This window comes from Diadema antillarum, unplaced genomic scaffold, assembly GCF_040938485.1.
Source record: "Diadema antillarum isolate AM-2024a unplaced genomic scaffold, OU_Dant_1.0 scf00000014, whole genome shotgun sequence".
Taxonomy (NCBI): domain Eukaryota; kingdom Metazoa; phylum Echinodermata; class Echinoidea; order Diadematoida; family Diadematidae; genus Diadema; species Diadema antillarum.
In genome coordinates this window covers 18,323-38,927 of record NW_027270903.1, presented here as the reverse complement: position 1 = coordinate 38,927, position 20,605 = coordinate 18,323, and the positions used below count along the sequence as shown (strand labels likewise).

Below are 20,605 nucleotides of genomic sequence, written 5' to 3'. Positions count from 1 at the left end.
CCTTTTATTCCCAGCTCTGCGGAAACCCTTTCATTTGGCAGGACAGTTTCTATAACCCTTTTATTCCCAGCTCAGTGTAGCCCTTTTCATTTGGCAATACACTTTCTATAACCCTTTTATTCCCAGCTCAGTGTAGCCCTTTTCATTTGGCAATACACTTTCTATAACCCTTTTATTCCCAGCTCTGCGGAAACCCTTTCATTTGGCATGGCAGTTTCTATAACCCTTTTATTCCCAGCTCAATGTAGCACCTTTCATTTGCCAATGCATTTTCTATTACCCTGTTATTCCCAGCACTGCGGAAACCCTTTCATTTGGCAAGACAGTTTCTATAACCCTTTTATTCCCAGGTCAGTGTAGCACCTTTCATTTGCCAATGCAATTTCTATAACCCTTTTATTCCCAGCTCAATGGAGCCCCTTTTATTTGCAAATGCATTTTCTATAACCCTTTTATTCCCAGCTCAGTGTAGCCCCTTTCATTAGCCAATGTATTTTCTATAACCCTTTTATTCCCAGCTCTGCGGAAACCCTTTCATTTGGCAAGACATTTTGTATAACCCTTTTATTCCCAGATCAGTGTAGTCCCTTTCATTTGCAAATGCATTTTCTGTAACCCTTTTATTCCCAGCTCAGTGTAGTCCCTTTCATTTGCCCATGCATTTTCTATAACCCTTTTATTCCCAGCTCTGCGGAAACTTTTTATTTGGCAAAGCAGTTTCTATAACCCTTTTATTCCCAGCTCAGTGTAGTCCCTTTTATTTGCCAATGCATTTTCTATAACCCTTTTATTCCCAGCTCAGAGTAGCCCCTTTCATTTGGCATGACAGTTTCTATAACCCTTTTATTCCCAGCTCAGTGTTGCCCTTTTCATTGGCAATACACTTTCTATAACCCTTTTATTCCCAGCTCAATGTAGCCCCTTTCATTTGGCAATACACTTTCTATAACCCTTTTATTCCCAGCTCAGTGTAGCCCCTTTCATTTGGCATGGCAGTTTATATAACCCTTTTATTCCCAGCTCAATGTAGCCCCTTTTATTTGGCATGGCAGTTTCTATAACCCTTTTATTCCCAGCTCTGTGGAAACCCTTTCATTTGGCAAGACAGTTTCTATAACCCTTTTATTCCCTGCTCAGTGACGCCCCTTTCATTTGCAAATGCATTTTCTATAACAATTTTATTCCCAGCTCAGTGTAGCCCCTTTCATTTGGCATGGCAGTTTCTATAACCCTTTATTCCCAGCTCAGTGTAGCCCTTTTCATGTGGCAATACACTTTCTATAACCCTTTTATTCCCAGCTCAGAGTAGCCCCTTTCATTTGGCATGGCGGTTTCTATAACCCTTTTATTCCCAGCTCAGTGTAGCCCCTTTCATTTGGCATGGCAGTTTCTATAACCCTTTTATTCCCAGCTCAGTGTAGCCCTTTTCATTGGCAATACACTTTCTATAACCCTTTTATTCCCAGCTCAGAGTAGCCCCTTACATTTGGCATGGCAGTTTCTATAACCCTTTTATTCCCAGCTCAGTGTAGCCCCTTTCATTTGGCATGGCAGTTTCTATAACCCTTTTATTCCCAGCTCAGTGTAGCTCTTTTCATGTGGCAATACACTTTCTATAACGCTTTTATTCCCAGCTCAGAGTAGCCCCTTCCATTTGGCATGGCAGTTTCTATAACCCTTTTATTCCCAGCTCAGAGTAGCCCCTTTCATTTGGCATGGCAGTTTCTATAACCCTTTTATTCCCAGCTCAGAGTAGCCCCTTTCATTTGGCATGGCAGTTTCTATAACCCTTTTATTCCCAGCTAAGTGTAGCCCCTTTCATTTGGAAATACACTTTCTATAACCCTTTTATTCCCAGCTCAGTGTAGCCCCTTTCATTTGGCATGGCAGTTTCTATAACCCTTTTATTCCCAGCTCAGTGTAGCCCCTTTCATTTGGCATGGCAGTTTCTATAACCCTTTTATTCCCAGCTCAGAGTAGCCCCTTTCATTTGGCATGGCAGTTTCTATAACCCTTTTATTCCCAGCTCAGTGTAGCCCCTTTCATTTGGCATGGCAGTTTCTATAACCCTTTTATTCCCAGCTCAGAGTAGCCCCTTTCATTTGGCATGGCAGTTTTTATAACCCTTTTATTCCCAGCTCAGTGTAGCCCCTTTCATTTGGCATGGCAGTTTCTATAACCCTTTTATTCCCAGCTTAGTATAGCCCCTTTCATTTGGCATGGCAGTTTCTATAACCCTTTTATTCCCAGCTCAATGTAGCCCCTTTCATTTGGCATGGCAGTTTCTATAACCCTTTTATTCCCAGCTCAGAGTAGCCCCTTTCATTTGGCATGGCAGTTTCTGTAACCCTTTTATTCCCAGCTCAGTGTAGTCCCTTTCATTTGCCCATGCATTTTCTATAACCCTTTTATTCCCAGCTCTGCGGAAACTTTTTATTTGGCAAAGCAGTTTCTATAACCCTTTTATTCCCAGCTCAGTGTAGTCCCTTTTATTTGCCAATGCATTTTCTATAACCCTTTTATTCCCAGCTCAGAGTAGCCCCTTTCATTTGGCATGACAGTTTCTATAACCCTTTTATTCCCAGCTCAGTGTTGCCCTTTTCATTGGCAATACACTTTCTATAACCCTTTTATTCCCAGCTCAATGTAGCCCCTTTCATTTGGCAATACACTTTCTATAACCCTTTTATTCCCAGCTCAGTGTAGCCCCTTTCATTTGGCATGGCAGTTTATATAACCCTTTTATTCCCAGCTCAATGTAGCCCCTTTTATTTGGCATGGCAGTTTCTATAACCCTTTTATTCCCAGCTCTGTGGAAACCCTTTCATTTGGCAAGACAGTTTCTATAACCCTTTTATTCCCAGCTCAGTGACGCCCCTTTCATTTGCAAATGCATTTTCTATAACAATTTTATTCCCAGCTCAGTGTAGCCCCTTTCATTTGGCATGGCAGTTTCTATAACCCTTTATTCCCAGCTCAGTGTAGCCCTTTTCATGTGGCAATACACTTTCTATAACCCTTTTATTCCCAGCTCAGAGTAGCCCCTTTCATTTGGCATGGCGGTTTCTATAACCCTTTTATTCATAGCTCAGTGTAGCCCCTTTCATTTGGCATGGCAGTTTCTATAACCCTTTTATTCCCAGCTCAGTGTAGCCCTTTTCATTGGCAATACACTTTCTATAACCCTTTTATTCCCAGCTCAGAGTAGCCCCTTACATTTGGCATGGCAGTTTCTATAACCCTTTTATTCCCAGCTCAGTGTAGCCCCTTTCATTTGGCATGGCAGTTTCTATAACCCTTTTATTCCCAGCTCAGTGTAGCTCTTTTCAAGTGGCAATACACTTTCTATAACGCTTTTATTCCCAGCTCAGAGTAGCCCCTTCCATTTGGCATGGCAGTTTCTATAACCCTTTTATTCCCAGCTCAGAGTAGCCCCTTTCATTTGGCATGGCAGTTTCTATAACCCTTTTATTCCCAGCTCAGAGTAGCCCCTTTCATTTGGCATGGCAGTTTCTATAACCCTTTTATTCCCAGCTAAGTGTAGCCCCTTTCATTTGGAAATACACTTTCTATAACCCTTTTATTCCCAGCTCAGTGTAGCCCCTTTCATTTGGCATGGCAGTTTCTATAACCCTTTTATTCCCAGCTCAGTGTAGCCCCTTTCATTTGGCATGGCAGTTTCTATAACCCTTTTATTCCCAGCTCAGAGTAGCCCCTTTCATTTGGCATGGCAGTTTCTATAACCCTTTTATTCCCAGCTCAGTGTAGCCCCTTTCATTTGGCATGGCAGTTTCTATAACCCTTTTATTCTCAGCTCAATGTAGCTCTTTTCATGTGGCAATACACTTTCTATAACCCTTTTATTCCCAGCTCAGTGTAGCCCCTTTCATTTGGCATGGCAGTTTCTATAACCCTTTTATTCCAAGCTAAGTGTAGCCCCTTTCATTTGGAAATACACTTTCTATAACCCTTTTATTCCCAGCTCAGAGTAGCCCCTTCCATTTGGCATGGCAGTTTCTATAACCCTTTTATTCCCAGCTAAGTGTAGCCCCTTTCATTTGGAAATACACTTTCTATAACCCTTTTATTCCCAGCTCAGTGTAGCCCCTTTCATTTGGCATGGAAGTTTCTATAACCCTTTTATTCCCAGCTCAGAGTAGCCCCTTTCATTTGGCATGGCAGTTTCTATAACCCTTTTATTCCCAGCTCAGAGTAGCCCCTTTCATTTGGCATGGCAGTTTCTATAACCCTTTTATTCCCAGCTAAGTGTAGCCCCTTTCATTTGGAAATACACTTTCTATAACCCTTTTATTCCCAGCTCAGAGTAGCCCCTTTCATTTGGCATGGCAGTTTCTATAACCCTTTTATTCCCAGCTCAGTGTAGCCCCTTTCATTTGGCATGGCAGTTTCTATAACCCTTTTATTCCCAGCTCAGAGTAGCCCCTTTCATGTGGCAATACACTTTCTATAACCCTTTTATTCCCAGCTCAGTGTAGCCCCTTTCATTTGGCATCGCGGTTTCTATAACCCTTTTATTCCCAGCTCAGTGTAGCCCTTTTCATTGGCAATACACTTTCTATAACCCTTTTATTCCCAGCTCAGAGTAGCCCCTTTCATTTGGCATGGCAGTTTCTATAACCCTTTTATTCCCAGCTCAATGTAGCCCCTTTCATTTGGCATGGCAGTTTCTATAACCCTTTTATTCCCAGCTCAGAGTAGCCCCTTTCATTTGGAAACACACTTTCTATAACCCTTTTATTCCCAGCTAAGTGTAGCCCCTTTCATTTGGAAATACACTTTCTATAACCCTTTTATTCCCAGCTCAGTGTAGCCCCTTTCATTTGGCAATACACTTTCTATAACCCTTTTATTCCCAGCTCAGAGTAGCCCCTTTCATTTGGCATGGCAGTTTCTATAACCCTTTTATTCCCAGCTAAGTGTAGCCCCTTTCATTTGGCATGGCAGTTTCTATAACCCTTTTATTCCCAGCTCAGAGTAGCCCCTTTCATTTGGCATGGCAGTTTCTATAACCCTTTTATTCCCAGCTTAGTATAGCCCCTTTCATTTGGCATGGCAGTTTCTATAACCCTTTTATTCCCAGCTCAATGTAGCCCTTTTCATTTGGCATGGCAGTTTCTATAATCCTTTTATTCCCAGCTCAGTGTAGCCCCTTTCATTTGGCATGGCAGTTTCTATAAGCCTTTTATTCCCAGCTCAGCGTAGTCCCTTTCATTTGACAAATGTAACCCTTTAATTCCCATCTCTGTGTAGTCCCTTTCATTTCCCAATACATTTTCTATAACCCTTTTATTCCCAGCTCAGTGTAGCCCTTTTCATTGGCAATACACTTTCTATAACCCTTTTATTCCCAGCTCAGAGTAGCCCCTTTCATTTGGCATGGCAGTTTCTATAACCCTTTTATTCCCAGCTCAATGTAGCCCCTTTCATTTGGCATGGCAGTTTCTATAACCCTTTTATTCCCAGCTAAGTGTAGCCCCTTTCATTTGGCATGGCAGTTTCTATAACCCTTTTATTCCCAGCTCAGTATAGCCCCTTTCATTTGGCATGGCAGTTTCTATAACCCTTTTATTCCCAGCTTAGTATAGCCCCTTTCATTTGGCATGGCAGTTTCTATAACCCTTTTATTCCCAGCTCAATGTAGCCCTTTTCATTTGGCATGGCAGTTTCTATAATCCTTTTATTCCCAGCTCAGTGTAGCCCCTTTCATTTGGCATGGCAGTTTCTATAAGCCTTTTATTCCCAGCTCAGCGTAGTCCCTTTCATTTGACAAATGTAACCCTTTAATTCCCATCTCTGTGTAGTCCCTTTCATTTCCCAATACATTTTCTATAACCCTTTTATTCCCAGCTCAGTGTAGCCCTTTTCATTGGCAATACACTTTCTATAACCCTTTTATTCCCAGCTCAGAGTAGCCCCTTTCATTTGGCATGGCAGTTTCTATAACCCTTTTATTCCCAGCTCAATGTAGCCCCTTTCATTTGGCATGGCAGTTTCTATAACCCTTTTATTCCCAGCTCAGAGTAGCCCCTTTCATTTGGAAACACACTTTCTATAACCCTTTTATTCCCAGCTAAGTGTAGCCCCTTTCATTTGGAAATACACTTTCTATAACCCTTTTATTCCCAGCTCAGTGTAGCCCCTTTCATTTGGCAATACACTTTCTATAACCCTTTTATTCCCAGCTCAGAGTAGCCCCTTTCATTTGGCATGGCAGTTTCTATAACCCTTTTATTCCCAGCTAAGTGTAGCCCCTTTCATTTGGCATGGCAGTTTCTATAACCCTTTTATTCCCAGCTCAGTGTAGCCCCTTTCATTTGGCATGGCAGTTTCTATAACCCTTTTATTCCCAGCTCAGTATAGCCCCTTTCATTTGGCATGGCAGTTTCTATAACCCTTTTATTCCCAGCTAAGTGTAGCCCCTTTCATTTGGAAATACACTTTCTATAACCCTTTTATTCCCAGCTCAGTGTAGCCCCTTTCATTTGGCAATACACTTTCTATAACCCTTTTATTCCCACCTCAGAGTAGCCCCTTTCATTTGGCATGGCAGTTTCTATAACCCTTTTATTCCCAGCTAAGTGTAGCCCCTTTCATTTGGCATGGCAGTTTCTATAACCCTTTTATTCCCAGCTCAGTGTAGCCCCTTTCATTTGGCATGGCAGTTTCTATAACCCTTTTATTCCCAGCTCAGTATAGCCCCTTTCATTTGGCATGGCAGTTTCTATAACCCTTTTATTCCCAGCTAAGTGTAGCCCCTTTCATTTGGAAATACACTTTCTATAACCCTTTTATTCCCAGCTCAGTGTAGCCCCCTTCATTTGGCATGGCAGTTTCTATAACCCTTTTATTCCCAGCTAAGTGTAGCCCCTTTCATTTGGAAATACACTTTCTATAACCCTTTTATTCCCAGCTCAGTGTAGCCCCTTTCATTTGGCATGGCAGTTTCTATAACCCTTTTATTCCCAGCTCAGTATAGCCCTTTTCATTTGGCATGGCAGTTTCTATAACCCTTTTATTCCCAGCTCAATGTAGCCCTTTTCATTTGGCATGGCAGTTTCTATAACCCTTTTATTCCCAGCTTAGTATAGCCCCTTTCATTTGGCATGGCAGTTTCTATAACCCTTTTATTCCCAGCTCAATGTAGCCCTTTTCATTTGGCATGGCAGTTTCTATAATCCTTTTATTCCCAGCTCAGTGTAGCCCCTTTCATTTGGCATGGCAGTTTCTATAAGCCTTTTATTCCCAGCTCAGCGTAGTCCCTTTCATTTGACAAATGTAACCCTTTAATTCCCATCTCTGTGTAGTCCCTTTCATTTGGCAATACACTTTCTATAACCCTTTTATTCCCAGCTCAGAGTAGCCCCTTTCATTTGGCATGGCAGTTTCTATAACCCTTTTATTCCCAGCTAAGTGTAGCCCCTTTCATTTGGCATGGCAGTTTCTATAACCCTTTTATTCCCAGCTCAGTGTAGCCCCTTTCATTTGGCATGGCAGTTTCTATAACCCTTTTATTCCCAGCTCAGTATAGCCCCTTTCATTTGGCATGGCAGTTTCTATAACCCTTTTATTCCCAGCTAAGTGTAGCCCCTTTCATTTGGAAATACACTTTCTATAACCCTTTTATTCCCAGCTCAGTGTAGCCCCCTTCATTTGGCATGGCAGTTTCTATAACCCTTTTATTCCCAGCTAAGTGTAGCCCCTTTCATTTGGAAATACACTTTCTATAACCCTTTTATTCCCAGCTCAGTGTAGCCCCTTTCATTTGGCATGGCAGTTTCTATAACCCTTTTATTCCCAGCTCAGTATAGACCTTTTCATTTGGCATGGCAGTTTCTATAACCCTTTTATTCCCAGCTCAATGTAGCCCTTTTCATTTGGCATGGCAGTTTCTATAACCCTTTTATTCCCAGCTTAGTATAGCCCCTTTCATTTGGCATGGCAGTTTCTATAACCCTTTTATTCCCAGCTCAATGTAGCCCTTTTCATTTGGCATGGCAGTTTCTATAATCCTTTTATTCCCAGCTCAGTGTAGCCCCTTTCATTTGGCATGGCAGTTTCTATAAGCCTTTTATTCCCAGCTCAGCGTAGTCCCTTTCATTTGACAAATGTAACCCTTTAATTCCCATCTCTGTGTAGTCCCTTTCATTTCCCAATACATTTTCTATAACCCTTTTATTCCCAGCTCAGTGTACCCCTTTCATTTGCCAATACATTTTCTATAATCCTGTTATTTCCACCTCTGAGCAGACCCTTTATTTGCCAATGCATTTTCTATAACCCTTTTATTCCCAGCTCTAAGGAAACCCTTTTATTTGGCATGGCGGTTTCTATAACCCTTTTATTCCCATCTCTGTGTAGCCCCTTTCATTCCCATCTTACAAGCAATGAGCAATGTGTATCATTACTGTGTCTTCATAAGGATGTGAACAAGCACTGTAGGTCCTTTGCCTCTAAGACTACTGTAAAAGTGGTTTCTTTCACGTACAGAAACTTTCGCGGTTTCCATCGGTGCAGACTTTTTCGCGTGTGTTTAAATTCGCGGTCGGTAATGATAGCGTTGTACAAGCGACGAGTTCAAAACATATTCGCGTGATGTTAAATTCGCGGTTCAACCTCAAAGCGCGAAAAGCGCGAAAATAAAACCACCGCGAAAGAAACCATTTTTACAGTATATAATATTTCTGCAAAATATGATGCACAGTCTGAATCTTCGTATGATCACTAACCCATTGAGGATGGTTTGATTTTGCTACAACACACATTTCCCATAGACGCTTGCCTGAGTATACATGGGACTACTCCTCAATTGTTAAGCACTCTTCATCCAACAACTATATAGCCCCTCAGTATAGCCCCTTTCACTTGGCATGGCAGTTTCTATAACCCTTTTATTCCCAGCTTAGAGTAGCCCCTTTCATTTGGCATGGCAGTTACAATAACCCTCTTATTCCCAGCTAAGTGTAGCCCCTTTCATTTGGAAATACACTTTCTATAACCCTTTTATTCCCAGCTCAGTGTAGCCCCTTTCATTTGGCATGGCAGTTTCTATAACCCTTTTATTCCCAGCTCAGTATAGCCCCTTTCATTTGGCATGGCAGTTTCTATAACCCTTTTATTCCCAGCTCAGAGTAGCCCATTTCATTTGGCATGGCAGTTTCTATAACCCTTTTATTCCCAGCTCAGTGTAGCCCTTTTCATGTGGCAATACACTTTCTATAACCCTTTTATTCCCAGCTCAGAGTAGCCCCTTTCAATTGGCATGGCAGTTTATATAACCCTTTTATTCCCAGCTCAGAGTAGCCCCTTTCAATTGGCATGGCAGTTTATATAACCCTTTTATTCCCAGCTCAGTGTAGCCCCTTTCATTTGGCATGGCAGATTCTATAACCCTTTTATTCCCAGCTCAGTGTAGCCCCTTTCATTTGGCATGGCAGTTTCTATAACCCTTTTATTCCCAGCTCAGTGTAGCCCCTTTCATTTGGCATGGCAGTTTCTATAACCCTTTTATTCCCAGCTAAGTGTAGCCCCTTTCATTTGGAAATACACTTTCTATAACCCTTTTATTCCCAGCTCAGTGTAGCCCCTTTCATTTGGCATGGAAGTTTCTATAACCCTTTTATTCCCAGCTCAGAGTAGCCCCTTTCATTTGGCATGGCAGTTTCTATAACCCTTTTATTCCCAGCTCAGTGTAGCCCTTTTCATGTGGCAATACACTTTCTATAACCCTTTTATTCCCAGCTCAGAGTAGCCCCTTTCAATTGGCATGGCAGTTTATATAACCCTTTTATTCCCAGCTCAGAGTAGCCCATTTCATTTGGCATGGCAGTTTCTATAACAGTTTTATTCCCAGCTCAGTGTAGCCCTTTTCATTTGGCATGGCAGATTCTATAACCCTTTTACTCCCAGCTCAGTGTAGCCCCTTTCATTTGGCATGGCAGTTTCTATAACCCTTTTATTCCCAGCTCAGTATAGCCCCTTTCATTTGGCATGGCAGTTTCTATAACCCTTTTATTCCCAGCTCAGAGTAGCCCCTTTCATTTGGCATGGCAGTTTCTATAACCCTTTTATGCCCAGCTCAGAGTAGCCCCTTTCATTTGGCATGGCAGTTACAATAACCCTTTTATTCCCAGCTAAATGTAGCCCCTTTCATTTGGAAATACACTTTCTATAACCCTTTTATTCCCAGCTCAGTGTAGCCCCTTTCATTTGGCAATACACTTTCTATAACCCTTTCATTCCCAGCTCAGAGTAGCCCCTTTCATTTGGCATGGCAGTTTCTATAACCCTTTTATTCCCAGCTCAGTGTAGCCCCTTTCATTTGGAAATAGACTTTCTATAACCCTTTTATTCCCAGCTCAGTGTAGCCCCTTTCATTTGGCATGGCAGTTTCTATAACCCTTTTATTCCCAGCTCAGTATAGCCCCTTTCATTTGGCATGGCAGTTTCTATAACCCTTTTATTCCTAGCTTAGTGTAGCCCCTTTCATTTGGCATGGCAGTTTCTATAACCCTTTTATTCCCAGCTCAGTGTAGCCCCTTTCATTTGGAAATAGACTTTCTATAACCCTTTTATTCCCAGCTCAGTGTAGTCCCTTTCATTTGGCATGGCAGTTTCTATAACCCTTTTATTCCCAGCTCAGTATAGCCCCTTTCATTTGGCATGGCAGTTTCTATAACCCTTTTATTCCCAGCTTAGTGTAGCCCCTTTCATTTGGCATGGCAGTTTCTATAACCCTTTTATTCCCAGCTCAGTGTAGCCCTTTTCATTTGGAAATAGACTTTCTATAACCCTTTTATTCCCAGCTCAGTGTAGCCCCTTTCATTTGGCATGGCAGTTTCTATAACCCTTTTATTCCCAGCTCAGAGTAGCCCCTTTCATTTGGCATGGCAGTTTCTATAACCCTTTTATTCCCAGCTCAGAGTAGCCCCTTTCATTTGGCATGGCAGTTACAATAATCCTTTTATTCCCAGCTAAGTGTAGCCCCTTTCATTTGGAAATACACTTTCTATAACCCTTTTATTCCCAGCTCAGTGTAGCCCTTTTCATGTGGCAATACACTTTCTATAACCCTTTTATTCCCAGCTCAGAGTAGCCCCTTTCATTTGGCATGGCAGTTTCTATAACCCTTTTATTCCCAGCTCAGAGTAGCCCCTTTCATTTGGCATGGCAGTTACAATAATCCTTTTATTCCCAGCTAAGTGTAGCCCCTTTCATTTGGACATACACTTTCTATAACCCTTTTATTCCCAGCTCAGAGTAGCCCCTTTCATTTGGCATGGCAGTTTCTATAACCCTTTTATTCCCAGCTCAGTGTAGCCCTTTTCATTTGGCATGGCAGATTCTATAACCCTTTTACTCCCAGCTCAGTGTAGCCCCTTTCATTTGGCATGGCAGTTTCTATAACCCTTTTATTCCAAGCTCAGTATAGCCCCTTTCATTTGGCATGGCAGTTTCTATAACCCTTTTATTCCCAGCTCAGAGTAGCCCCTTTCATTTGGCATGGCAGTTTCTATAACCCTTTTATGCCCAGCTCAGAGTAGCCCCTTTCATTTGGCATGGCAGTTACAATAACCCTTTTATTCCCAGCTAAATGTAGCCCCTTTCATTTGGAAATACACTTTCTATAACCCTTTTATTCCCAGCTCAGTGTAGCCCCTTTCATTTGGCAATACACTTTCTATAACCCTTTCATTCCCAGCTCAGAGTAGCCCCTTTCATTTGGCATGGCAGTTTCTATAACCCTTTTATTCCCAGCTCAGTGTAGCCCCTTTCATTTGGAAATAGACTTTCTATAACCCTTTTATTCCCAGCTCAGTGTAGCCCCTTTCATTTGGCATGGCAGTTTCTATAACCCTTTTATTCCCAGCTCAGTATAGCCCCTTTCATTTGGCATGGCAGTTTCTATAACCCTTTTATTCCTAGCTTAGTGTAGCCCCTTTCATTTGGCATGGCAGTTTCTATAACCCTTTTATTCCCAGCTCAGTGTAGCCCCTTTCATTTGGAAATAGACTTTCTATAACCCTTTTATTCCCAGCTCAGTGTAGTCCCTTTCATTTGGCATGGCAGTTTCTATAACCCTTTTATTCCCAGCTCAGTATAGCCCCTTTCATTTGGCATGGCAGTTTCTATAACCCTTTTATTCCCAGCTTAGTGTAGCCCCTTTCATTTGGCATGGCAGTTTCTATAACCCTTTTATTCCCAGCTCAGTGTAGCCCTTTTCATTTGGAAATAGACTTTCTATAACCCTTTTATTCCCAGCTCAGTGTAGCCCCTTTCATTTGGCATGGCAGTTTCTATAACCCTTTTATTCCCAGCTCAGTATAGCCCCTTTCATTTGGCATGGCAGTTTCTATAACCCTTTTATTCCTAGCTTAGTGTAGCCCCTTTCATTTGGCATGGCAGTTTCTATAACCCTTTTATTCCCAGCTCAGTGTAGCCCCTTTCATTTGGAAATAGACTTTCTATAACCCTTTTATTCCCAGCTCAGTGTAGTCCCTTTCATTTGGCATGGCAGTTTCTATAACCCTTTTATTCCCAGCTCAGTATAGCCCCTTTCATTTGGCATGGCAGTTTCTATAACCCTTTTATTCCCAGCTTAGTGTAGCCCCTTTCATTTGGCATGGCAGTTTCTATAACCCTTTTATTCCCAGCTCAGTGTAGCCCTTTTCATTTGGAAATAGACTTTCTATAACCCTTTTATTCCCAGCTCAGTGTAGCCCCTTTCATTTGGCATGGCAGTTTCTATAACCCTTTTATTCCCAGCTCAGTATAGCCCCTTTCATTTGGCATGGCAGTTTCTATAACCCTTTTATTCCCAGCTCAGAGTAGCCCCTTTCATTTGGCATGGCAGTTTCTATAACCCTTTTATTCCCAGCTCAGAGTAGCCCCTTTCATTTGGCATGGCAGTTACAATAATCCTTTTATTCCCAGCTAAGTGTAGCCCCTTTCATTTGGAAATACACTTTCTATAACCCTTTCATTCCCAGCTCAGAGTAGCCCCTTTCATTTGGCATGGCAGTTTCTATAACCCTTTTATTCCCAGCTAAGTGTAGCCCCTTTCATTTGGAAATACACTTTCTATAACCCTTTTATTCCCAGCTCAGTGTAGCCCCTTTCATTTGGCATGGCAGTTTCTATAACCCTTTTATTCCCAGCTCAATGTAGCCCTTTTCATTTGGCATGGCAGTTTCTATAACCCTTTTATTCCCAGCTCAGTGTAGCCCCTTTCATTTGGCATGGCAGTTTCTACAAGCCTTTTATTCCCAGCTCAGCATAGTCCCTTTCATTTGACAAATGTAACCCTTTAATTCCCATCTCTGTGTAGCCCCTTTCATTTCCCAATACATTTTCTATAACCCTTTTATTCCCAGCTCAGTGTAGCCCCTTTCATTTGGCATGGCAGTTTCTATAACCCTTTTATTCCCAGCTTAGTGTAGCCCCTTTCATTTGGCATGGCAGTTTCTATAACCCTTTTATTCCCAGCTCAATGTAGCCCTTTTCATTTGGCATGGCAGTTTCTATAACCCTTTTATTCCCAGCTCAGTGTAGCCACTTTCATTTGGCATGGCAGTTTCTACAAGCCTTTTATTCCCAGCTCAGCATAGTCCCTTTCATTTGACAAATGTAACCCTTTAATTCCCATCTCTGTGTAGCCCCTTTCATTTCCCAATACATTTTCTATAACCCTTTTATTCCCAGCTCAGTGTAGCCCCTTTCATTTGGCAATACACTTTCTATAACCCTTTCATTCCCAGCTCAGAGTAGCCCCTTTCATTTGGCATGGCAGTTTCTATAATCCTTTGATTCCCAGCTAAGTGTAGCCCCTTTCATTTGGAAATACACTTTCTATAACCCTTTTATTCCCAGCTCAGTGTAGCCCCTTTCATTTGGCATGGCAGTTTCTATAATCCTTTGATTCCCAGCTAAGTGTAGCCCCTTTCATTTGGAAATACACTTTCTATAACCCTTTTATTCCCAGCTCAGTGTAGCCCCTTTCATTTGGCATGGCAGTTTCTATAACCCTTTTATTCCCAGCTCAGTATAGCCCCTTTCATTTGGCATGGCAGTTTCTATAACCCTTTTATTCCCAGCTTAGTGTAGCCCCTTTCATTTGGAAATACACTTTCTATAACCCTTTTATTCCCAGCTCAGTGTAGCCCCTTTCATTTGGCAATACACTTTCTATAACCCTTTCATTCCCAGCTCAGAGTAGCCCCTTTCATTTGGCATGGCAGTTTCTATAACCCTTTTATTCCCAGCTAAGTGTAGCCCCTTTCATTTGGAAATACACTTTCTATACCCCTTTTATTCCCAGCTCAGTGTAGCCCCTTTCATTTGGCATGGCAGTTTCTATAACCCTTTTATTCCCAGCTCAGTATAGCCCCTTTCATTTGGCATGGCATATTCCCAGCTCAGAGTAGCCCCTTTCATTTGGCATGGCAGTTTCTATAACCCTTTTATCCCAGCTAAGTGTAGCCCCTTTCATTTGGAAATACACTTTCTATACCCCTTTTATTCCCAGCTCAGTGTAGCCCCTTTCATTTGGCATGGCAGTTTCTATAACCCTTTTATTCCCAGCTCAGTATAGCCCCTTTCATTTGGCATGGCAGTTTCTGTAACCCTTTTATTCCCAGCTTAGTGTAGCCCCTTTCATTTGGCATGGCAGTTTCTATAACCCTTTTATTCCCAGCTCAGTGTAGCCCCTTTCATTTGGAAATAGACTTTCTATAACCCTTTTATTCCCAGCTCAGTGTAGCCCCTTTCATTTGGCATGGCAGTTTCTATAACCCTTTTATTCCCAGCTCAGTGTAGCCCCTTTCATTTGGAAATAGACTTTCTATAACCCTTTTATTCCCAGCTCAGTGTAGCCCCTTTCATTTGGCATGGCAGTTTCTATAACCCTTTTATTCCCAGCTCAGTGTAGCCCTTTTCATGTGGCAATACACTTTCTATAACCCTTTTATTCCCAGCTCAGAATAGCCCCTTTCATTTGGCATGGCAATTTCTATAACCCTTTTATTCCCAGCTCAGTGTAGCACTTTTCATTTGGCATGGCAGATTCTATAACCCTTTTATTCCCAGCTCAGTGTAGCCCCTTTCATTTGGCATGGCAGTTTCTATAACCCTTTTATTCTCAGCTCAATGTAGCTCTTTTCATGTGGCAATACACTTTCTATAACTCTTTTATTCCCAGCTCAGAGTAGCCCCTTTCATTTGGCATGGCAGTTTCTATAACCCTTTTATTCCCAGCTCAGTGTAGCCCCTTTCATTTGGCATCGCAGTTTCTATAACCCTTTTATTCCCAGCTCAGTGTTGCCCTTTTCATTGGCAATACACTTTCTATAACCCTTTTATTCCCAGCTCAGAGTAGCCCCTTTCATTTGGCATGGCAGTTTCTATAACCCTTTTATTCCCAGCTCAATGTAGCCCCTTTCATTTGGCATGGCAGTTTCTATAACCCTTTTATTCCCAGCTCAGTGTAGCCCCTTTCATTTGGAAATAGACTTTCTATAACCCTTTTATTCCCAGCTCAGTGTAGCCCCTTTCATTTGGCATGGCAGTTTCTATAACCCTTTTATTCCCAGCTCAGTATAGCCCCTTTCATTTGGCATGGCAGTTTCTATAACCCTTTTATTCCCAGCTCAGAGTAGCCCCTTTCATTTGGCATGGCAGTTTCTATAACCCTTTTATTCCCAGCTCAGAGTAGCCCCTTTCATTTGGCATGGCAGTTACAATAATCCTTTTATTCCCAGCTAAGTGTAGCCCCTTTCATTTGGAAATACACTTTCTATAACCCTTTTATTCCCAGCTCAGTGTAGCCCCTTTCATTTGGCAATACACTTTCTATAACCCTTTCATTCCCAGCTCAGAGTAGCCCCTTTCATTTGGCATGGCAGTTTCTATAACCCTTTTATTCCCAGCTAAGTGTAGCCCCTTTCATTTGGAAATACACTTTCTATAACCCGTTTATTCCCAGCTCAGTGTAGCCCCTTTCATTTGGCATGGCAGTTTCTATAACCCTTTTATTCCCAGCTCAGTATAGCCCCTTTCATTTGGCATGGCAGTTTCTATAACCCTTTTATTCCCAGCTTAGTGTAGCCCCTTTCATTTGGAAATACACTTTCTATAACCCTTTTATTCCCAGCTCAATGTAGCCCTTTTCATTTGGCATGGCAGTTTCTATAACCCTTTTATTCCCAGCTCAGTGTAGCCCCTTTCATTTGGCATGGCAGTTTCTACAAGCCTTTTATTCCCAGCTCAGCGTAGTCCCTTTCATTTGACAAATGTAACCCTTTAATTCCCATCTCTGTGTAGCCCCTTTCATTTCCCAATACATTTTCTATAACCCTTTTATTCCCAGCTCAGTGTGGACCCTTTCATTTGCCAATGCATTTTCTATAACATTGTTATTCCCAGCTCAGTGTAGCCCCTTTTATTTGCCAATGCATTGTCTATCACCCTTTTATTCCCACCTCTGAGTAGACCCTCTCATTTGCCAATGCATTTTCTAAAACCCTTTTATTCCCAGCTCAGTGTACCCCCTTTCATTTGCCAATACATTTTCTATAATCCTGTTATTTCCACCTCTGAGCAGACCCTTTATTTGCCAATGCATTTTCTATAACCCTTTTATTCCCAGCTCTAAGGAAACCCTTTCATTTGGCATGGCAGTTTCTATAACCCTTTTATTCCCATCTCTGTGTAGCCCCTTTCATTCCCATCTTACAAGCAATGAGCAATGTGTATCATTACTGTGTCTTCATAAGGATGTGAACAAGCACTGTAGGTCCTTTGCCTCTAAGACTACTGTAAAAGTGGTTTCTATCACGTACAGAAACTTTCGCGGTTTCCATCGGTGCGGACTTTTTCGCGTGTGTTTAAATTCGCGGTCGGTAATGATAGCGTTGTACAAGCGACGAGTTCAAAACATATTCGCGTGATGTTAAATTCGCGGTTCAACCTCAAAGCGCGAAAAGCGCGAAAATAAAACCACCGCGAAAGAAACCATTTTTACAGTATATGATATTTCTGCAAAATATGATGCACAGTCTGAATCTTTGTATGATCACTAACCCATTGAGGATGGTTTGATTTTGCTACAACACACATTTCCCATAGACGCTTGCCTGAGTATACATGGGACTACTCCTCAATTGTTAGGTACTCTTCATACAACAACTATGTCAGATTATTTGCTTCATTCTGACAAGGATGGGAAAGTGATGCTTGAAATGACCACAATAAATATGCAGAAAAATGCTTCCTGGATAAAACACAAGTGACAAAAGAGAGAGGAGAGTGAGAGAGATATATAGACAGAAAGAGATAATACAGCATCCTGGCTAGAATATTCATTGAACTTGGTGTCATGAGACATAAAATGTATGCACACAGCTCATATGAAAGTGAAATGAAAGCAAACTCAAGGTTAATATTTCAGAAGCATACCTCACAGGAAGTGCCCCTGTACCCCTTGGGGCACTTACACTCCTCCAGGCCTAGGATGGTTGGGGGTGCGGTCTTGTTACCCCTTGGGACACCAACTTCCATGTACACGCCAGAGATCCTGACAAATGGGTACGGAAATGAAAACTGTATGTAAATGCAAGGTCATTGCAATGTACGCAAGGGTAAATATTTGGTGCAAACAATTTATAAAAATATGACATATCTATTCTTTTTCTGTTGTGGATTATTCAAACAAAAATGGAGATTTTTTTGTGACATTACGACTACTCCATTTAAAGAAAGTAAGAGTTTGTTACTTGTTGTGTGGTGATCAGCGATTTTCAGCAAAGCGGCAATTTACATTCTACCATTAAATCAGTATCCTTACAATTCACACATACAACTGGATGAAACAAAAGCCCGAAAGAAAACATAACATAACAAAACAAATGGAAAGAAAAAAGTGCATACCTTGATGAAAGAGATTGGTAGGACTGTGAGGCTGGGATAAGTATGGCCTGGATGTCTCTGAGAACCATCATGAACTCTGACCTCGATGGTGACCTGTTTGACCCCTGATGCTTGAAATTGTGCTAGAAGGATCATATTTCGAATATATATTTTAGGTACCATCCATTGACAAAATAAACAGTTCTTGATTACATGAATGCATATTGTATGTAAACATATTTGTTTTGGTAATATTTTAAGTATTGCACATTCTACATAGAACATGTCCTAAAATGGTTTGAGGAGAAGAAAATCTAAATGATGGTACTCTTTGACCAGCAACAGTACTTTAAAGTACATGTTTGCACTAGTACATCGATGTGTAACTATAAGAAAAATATATTCGCTTGAGAAATTATCCATAATATATGCAAAAAACAAAAACAAAACTGCACACCATTACCAAGATTTTTATGCTGTGAATAAATTTCAACCATATTGAATTGCTCATGGCAAATCGAAGGTATACAGATGAAAAAAACATTCCTTCTATATAAATAATAATAAAAGGTATGGTAATGATAATGATAACACCAACACTGACAACAAGAGCAACAACAATAATAATGATGATAACAATAATAAGAATAAGAATAAAACGAGACATGAAAACTCGTCACATTGAGGACGAGTTAGGCGATACGCTTGTGGTCATCAGATGACAGTCATCTGTGATCGACAAAGAAAAGAATGTGATATAGGCACCTTGAAGTTATATTGAGCGTGCATGCGAAACCGTTTCTGTAACCACTCGGCCACGGGTCATCCACGGAAATGGTAAGACAAAAAAAAAAACCAATGTATAAATATAACAGGGGGAAAGTCAATGCCCACTCAACCAACGTGGCCGTGTGAACATCTATTGCATTGCTAGACGGAAAAGCGGCCTTGTAACGACTGAGGTCACTATGCCATTTCTGGCAACTTGGGAAAAATACATAAAACCTATAATCGGCTAGTTTCATACCTTGCCTTTAATCACAATTTTCAGTGTAATGACGTCATCAAATTACCGAACAATGACATCGTCTTGAAAGACAATTGTTCAAAGTACAACACCTCAGTCGTCGTCATTACATACTATGATCGGTTTGACAAAGTCAACCTGCAAAATTTTGCTGCAGTCGAAGCAATGTGGTCTCCAACACACAAAAAAGAGGGATATGGCGTGTGTGTGTATAGGTGCGTTTATATACGAATGTGATTTCTACATGGACGAATATGTAATACAAAATTGAAGAAAAAAAAGTAAAATAGCTAAGTATTTTGTTTCGTGATCTTGTGGGGTTCGAACCCGCAACCTTACGTCTCTGAGACGTCGCCTTTAGCCACTCGGCCATACGTCTCGACGAGAAAATATGGGGAACGTAAACTTATGTATGTGAAAGATACATGAGGAATCGTTTTGTCCACATTCCATTTTCATTTTCAGTTTTAAACTGCAAAATTGTCAATCTGATGAGAAGATTTCAAAGAATAAAATGCATGATTACTGCAGCTTATTGTCTCAGCTACAACATACTAAAGTTTCAGAGGAAATGAAGCAAAATCAGCTGAGATAAAGGTGCTTAAACGTTGTCAAGTCAATGCATGGTTTTAAAAAAAAATCACCTCCCATAGACATAACACGTAAACTTGTCCGATTTTGTGTCTTTACTTTTAATCACAATTTAAAGTATGATGACGTCATCAAATTTCAAAACCATGACATGGATTTGAAAGGCAAATGTTCAAAGCAAAACATATCTGAATTTGGGGTAATATTAAGCTTAAACAATAGAGATACGAGCAAATGAATGTCAGAAACAGAACCTCAAAAAAATTAATTCCACTTTTTTGATTTCAGATGATGATATGATGACGTCATGAGTTTTCCTGGCAATATTGGTACTTGAAACGTTATTTCCAATTCATATGCCTTTGTAATATGCAATAGAAATATAGGGTCACCAGACGATTTAAAGAGCTATGGCGAAATAAACAAAGACATGTTTTTTCACTATATTTGCAGAAAGACGCGCGCGCGGAATTTCAACTTTGACGCCAGTGCATTCCTTTGTTATAGGTAAAAATCGATCGGAAATCAATGGATATTGTTACTCAAAGTATCAGAAATCCAAATCAGTCAAAAAAATTGCATTTTCATGTTGGTTACGCCCTCTGCGCGCGAAATTGCGCGGACCGACGCGCACGCGAGAAAATGTTTGAAACGCTTAAAATTGTCTGAAACTTCGAGATTTCCCATTGGATAGTCGTTTTGAGGCTTTTAAAATTTTGACGCGCGCAAATGCGCGCGTAATGATGACCTTGGTAACTAGCGTTAAAAAGTAAGATAGAGCCTGACCTGAACTTTATGTCCACCGAAAATGATACAGAAATGATATCTAGTTATGAAGTTATGATCGATCATGTGACAAGGTCCGAAAATCACAAAATGGCGCCTAGATGACGTCATAGATATGTTACTGTCATGAAAACCTTATTGTGCCCAGATATTGTTATGAGACATGTTGACTGAAAATGTCATGTCATTCCGTAATGTCATTGTTGAGATATTGACGACACAAAATGTGGCAGAAAGAAAGAAGAATAAAAAAAAAGAGAAATTTTGACAATCACAATAGGT

At 41.0% G+C, this 20,605-nt stretch overlaps 1 protein-coding gene across 1 annotated transcript in view; it reads right to left on the bottom strand.

The window, feature by feature from the left end:
- LOC139721578 (laminin subunit alpha-2-like) overlaps window positions 1-20,605 on the bottom strand; it is a gene marked incomplete at its 5' end in the record, with an annotated part of 40,118 nt that overhangs the window by 2,755 nt on the left and 16,758 nt on the right. The window contains 2 exons of the mRNA XM_071632913.1: window positions 17,470-17,587; window positions 17,941-18,062. Coding sequence (XP_071489014.1) covers window positions 17,470-17,587; window positions 17,941-18,062 — 240 coding nt within the window. The remainder of the gene's footprint in view (window positions 1-17,469; window positions 17,588-17,940; window positions 18,063-20,605) is intronic.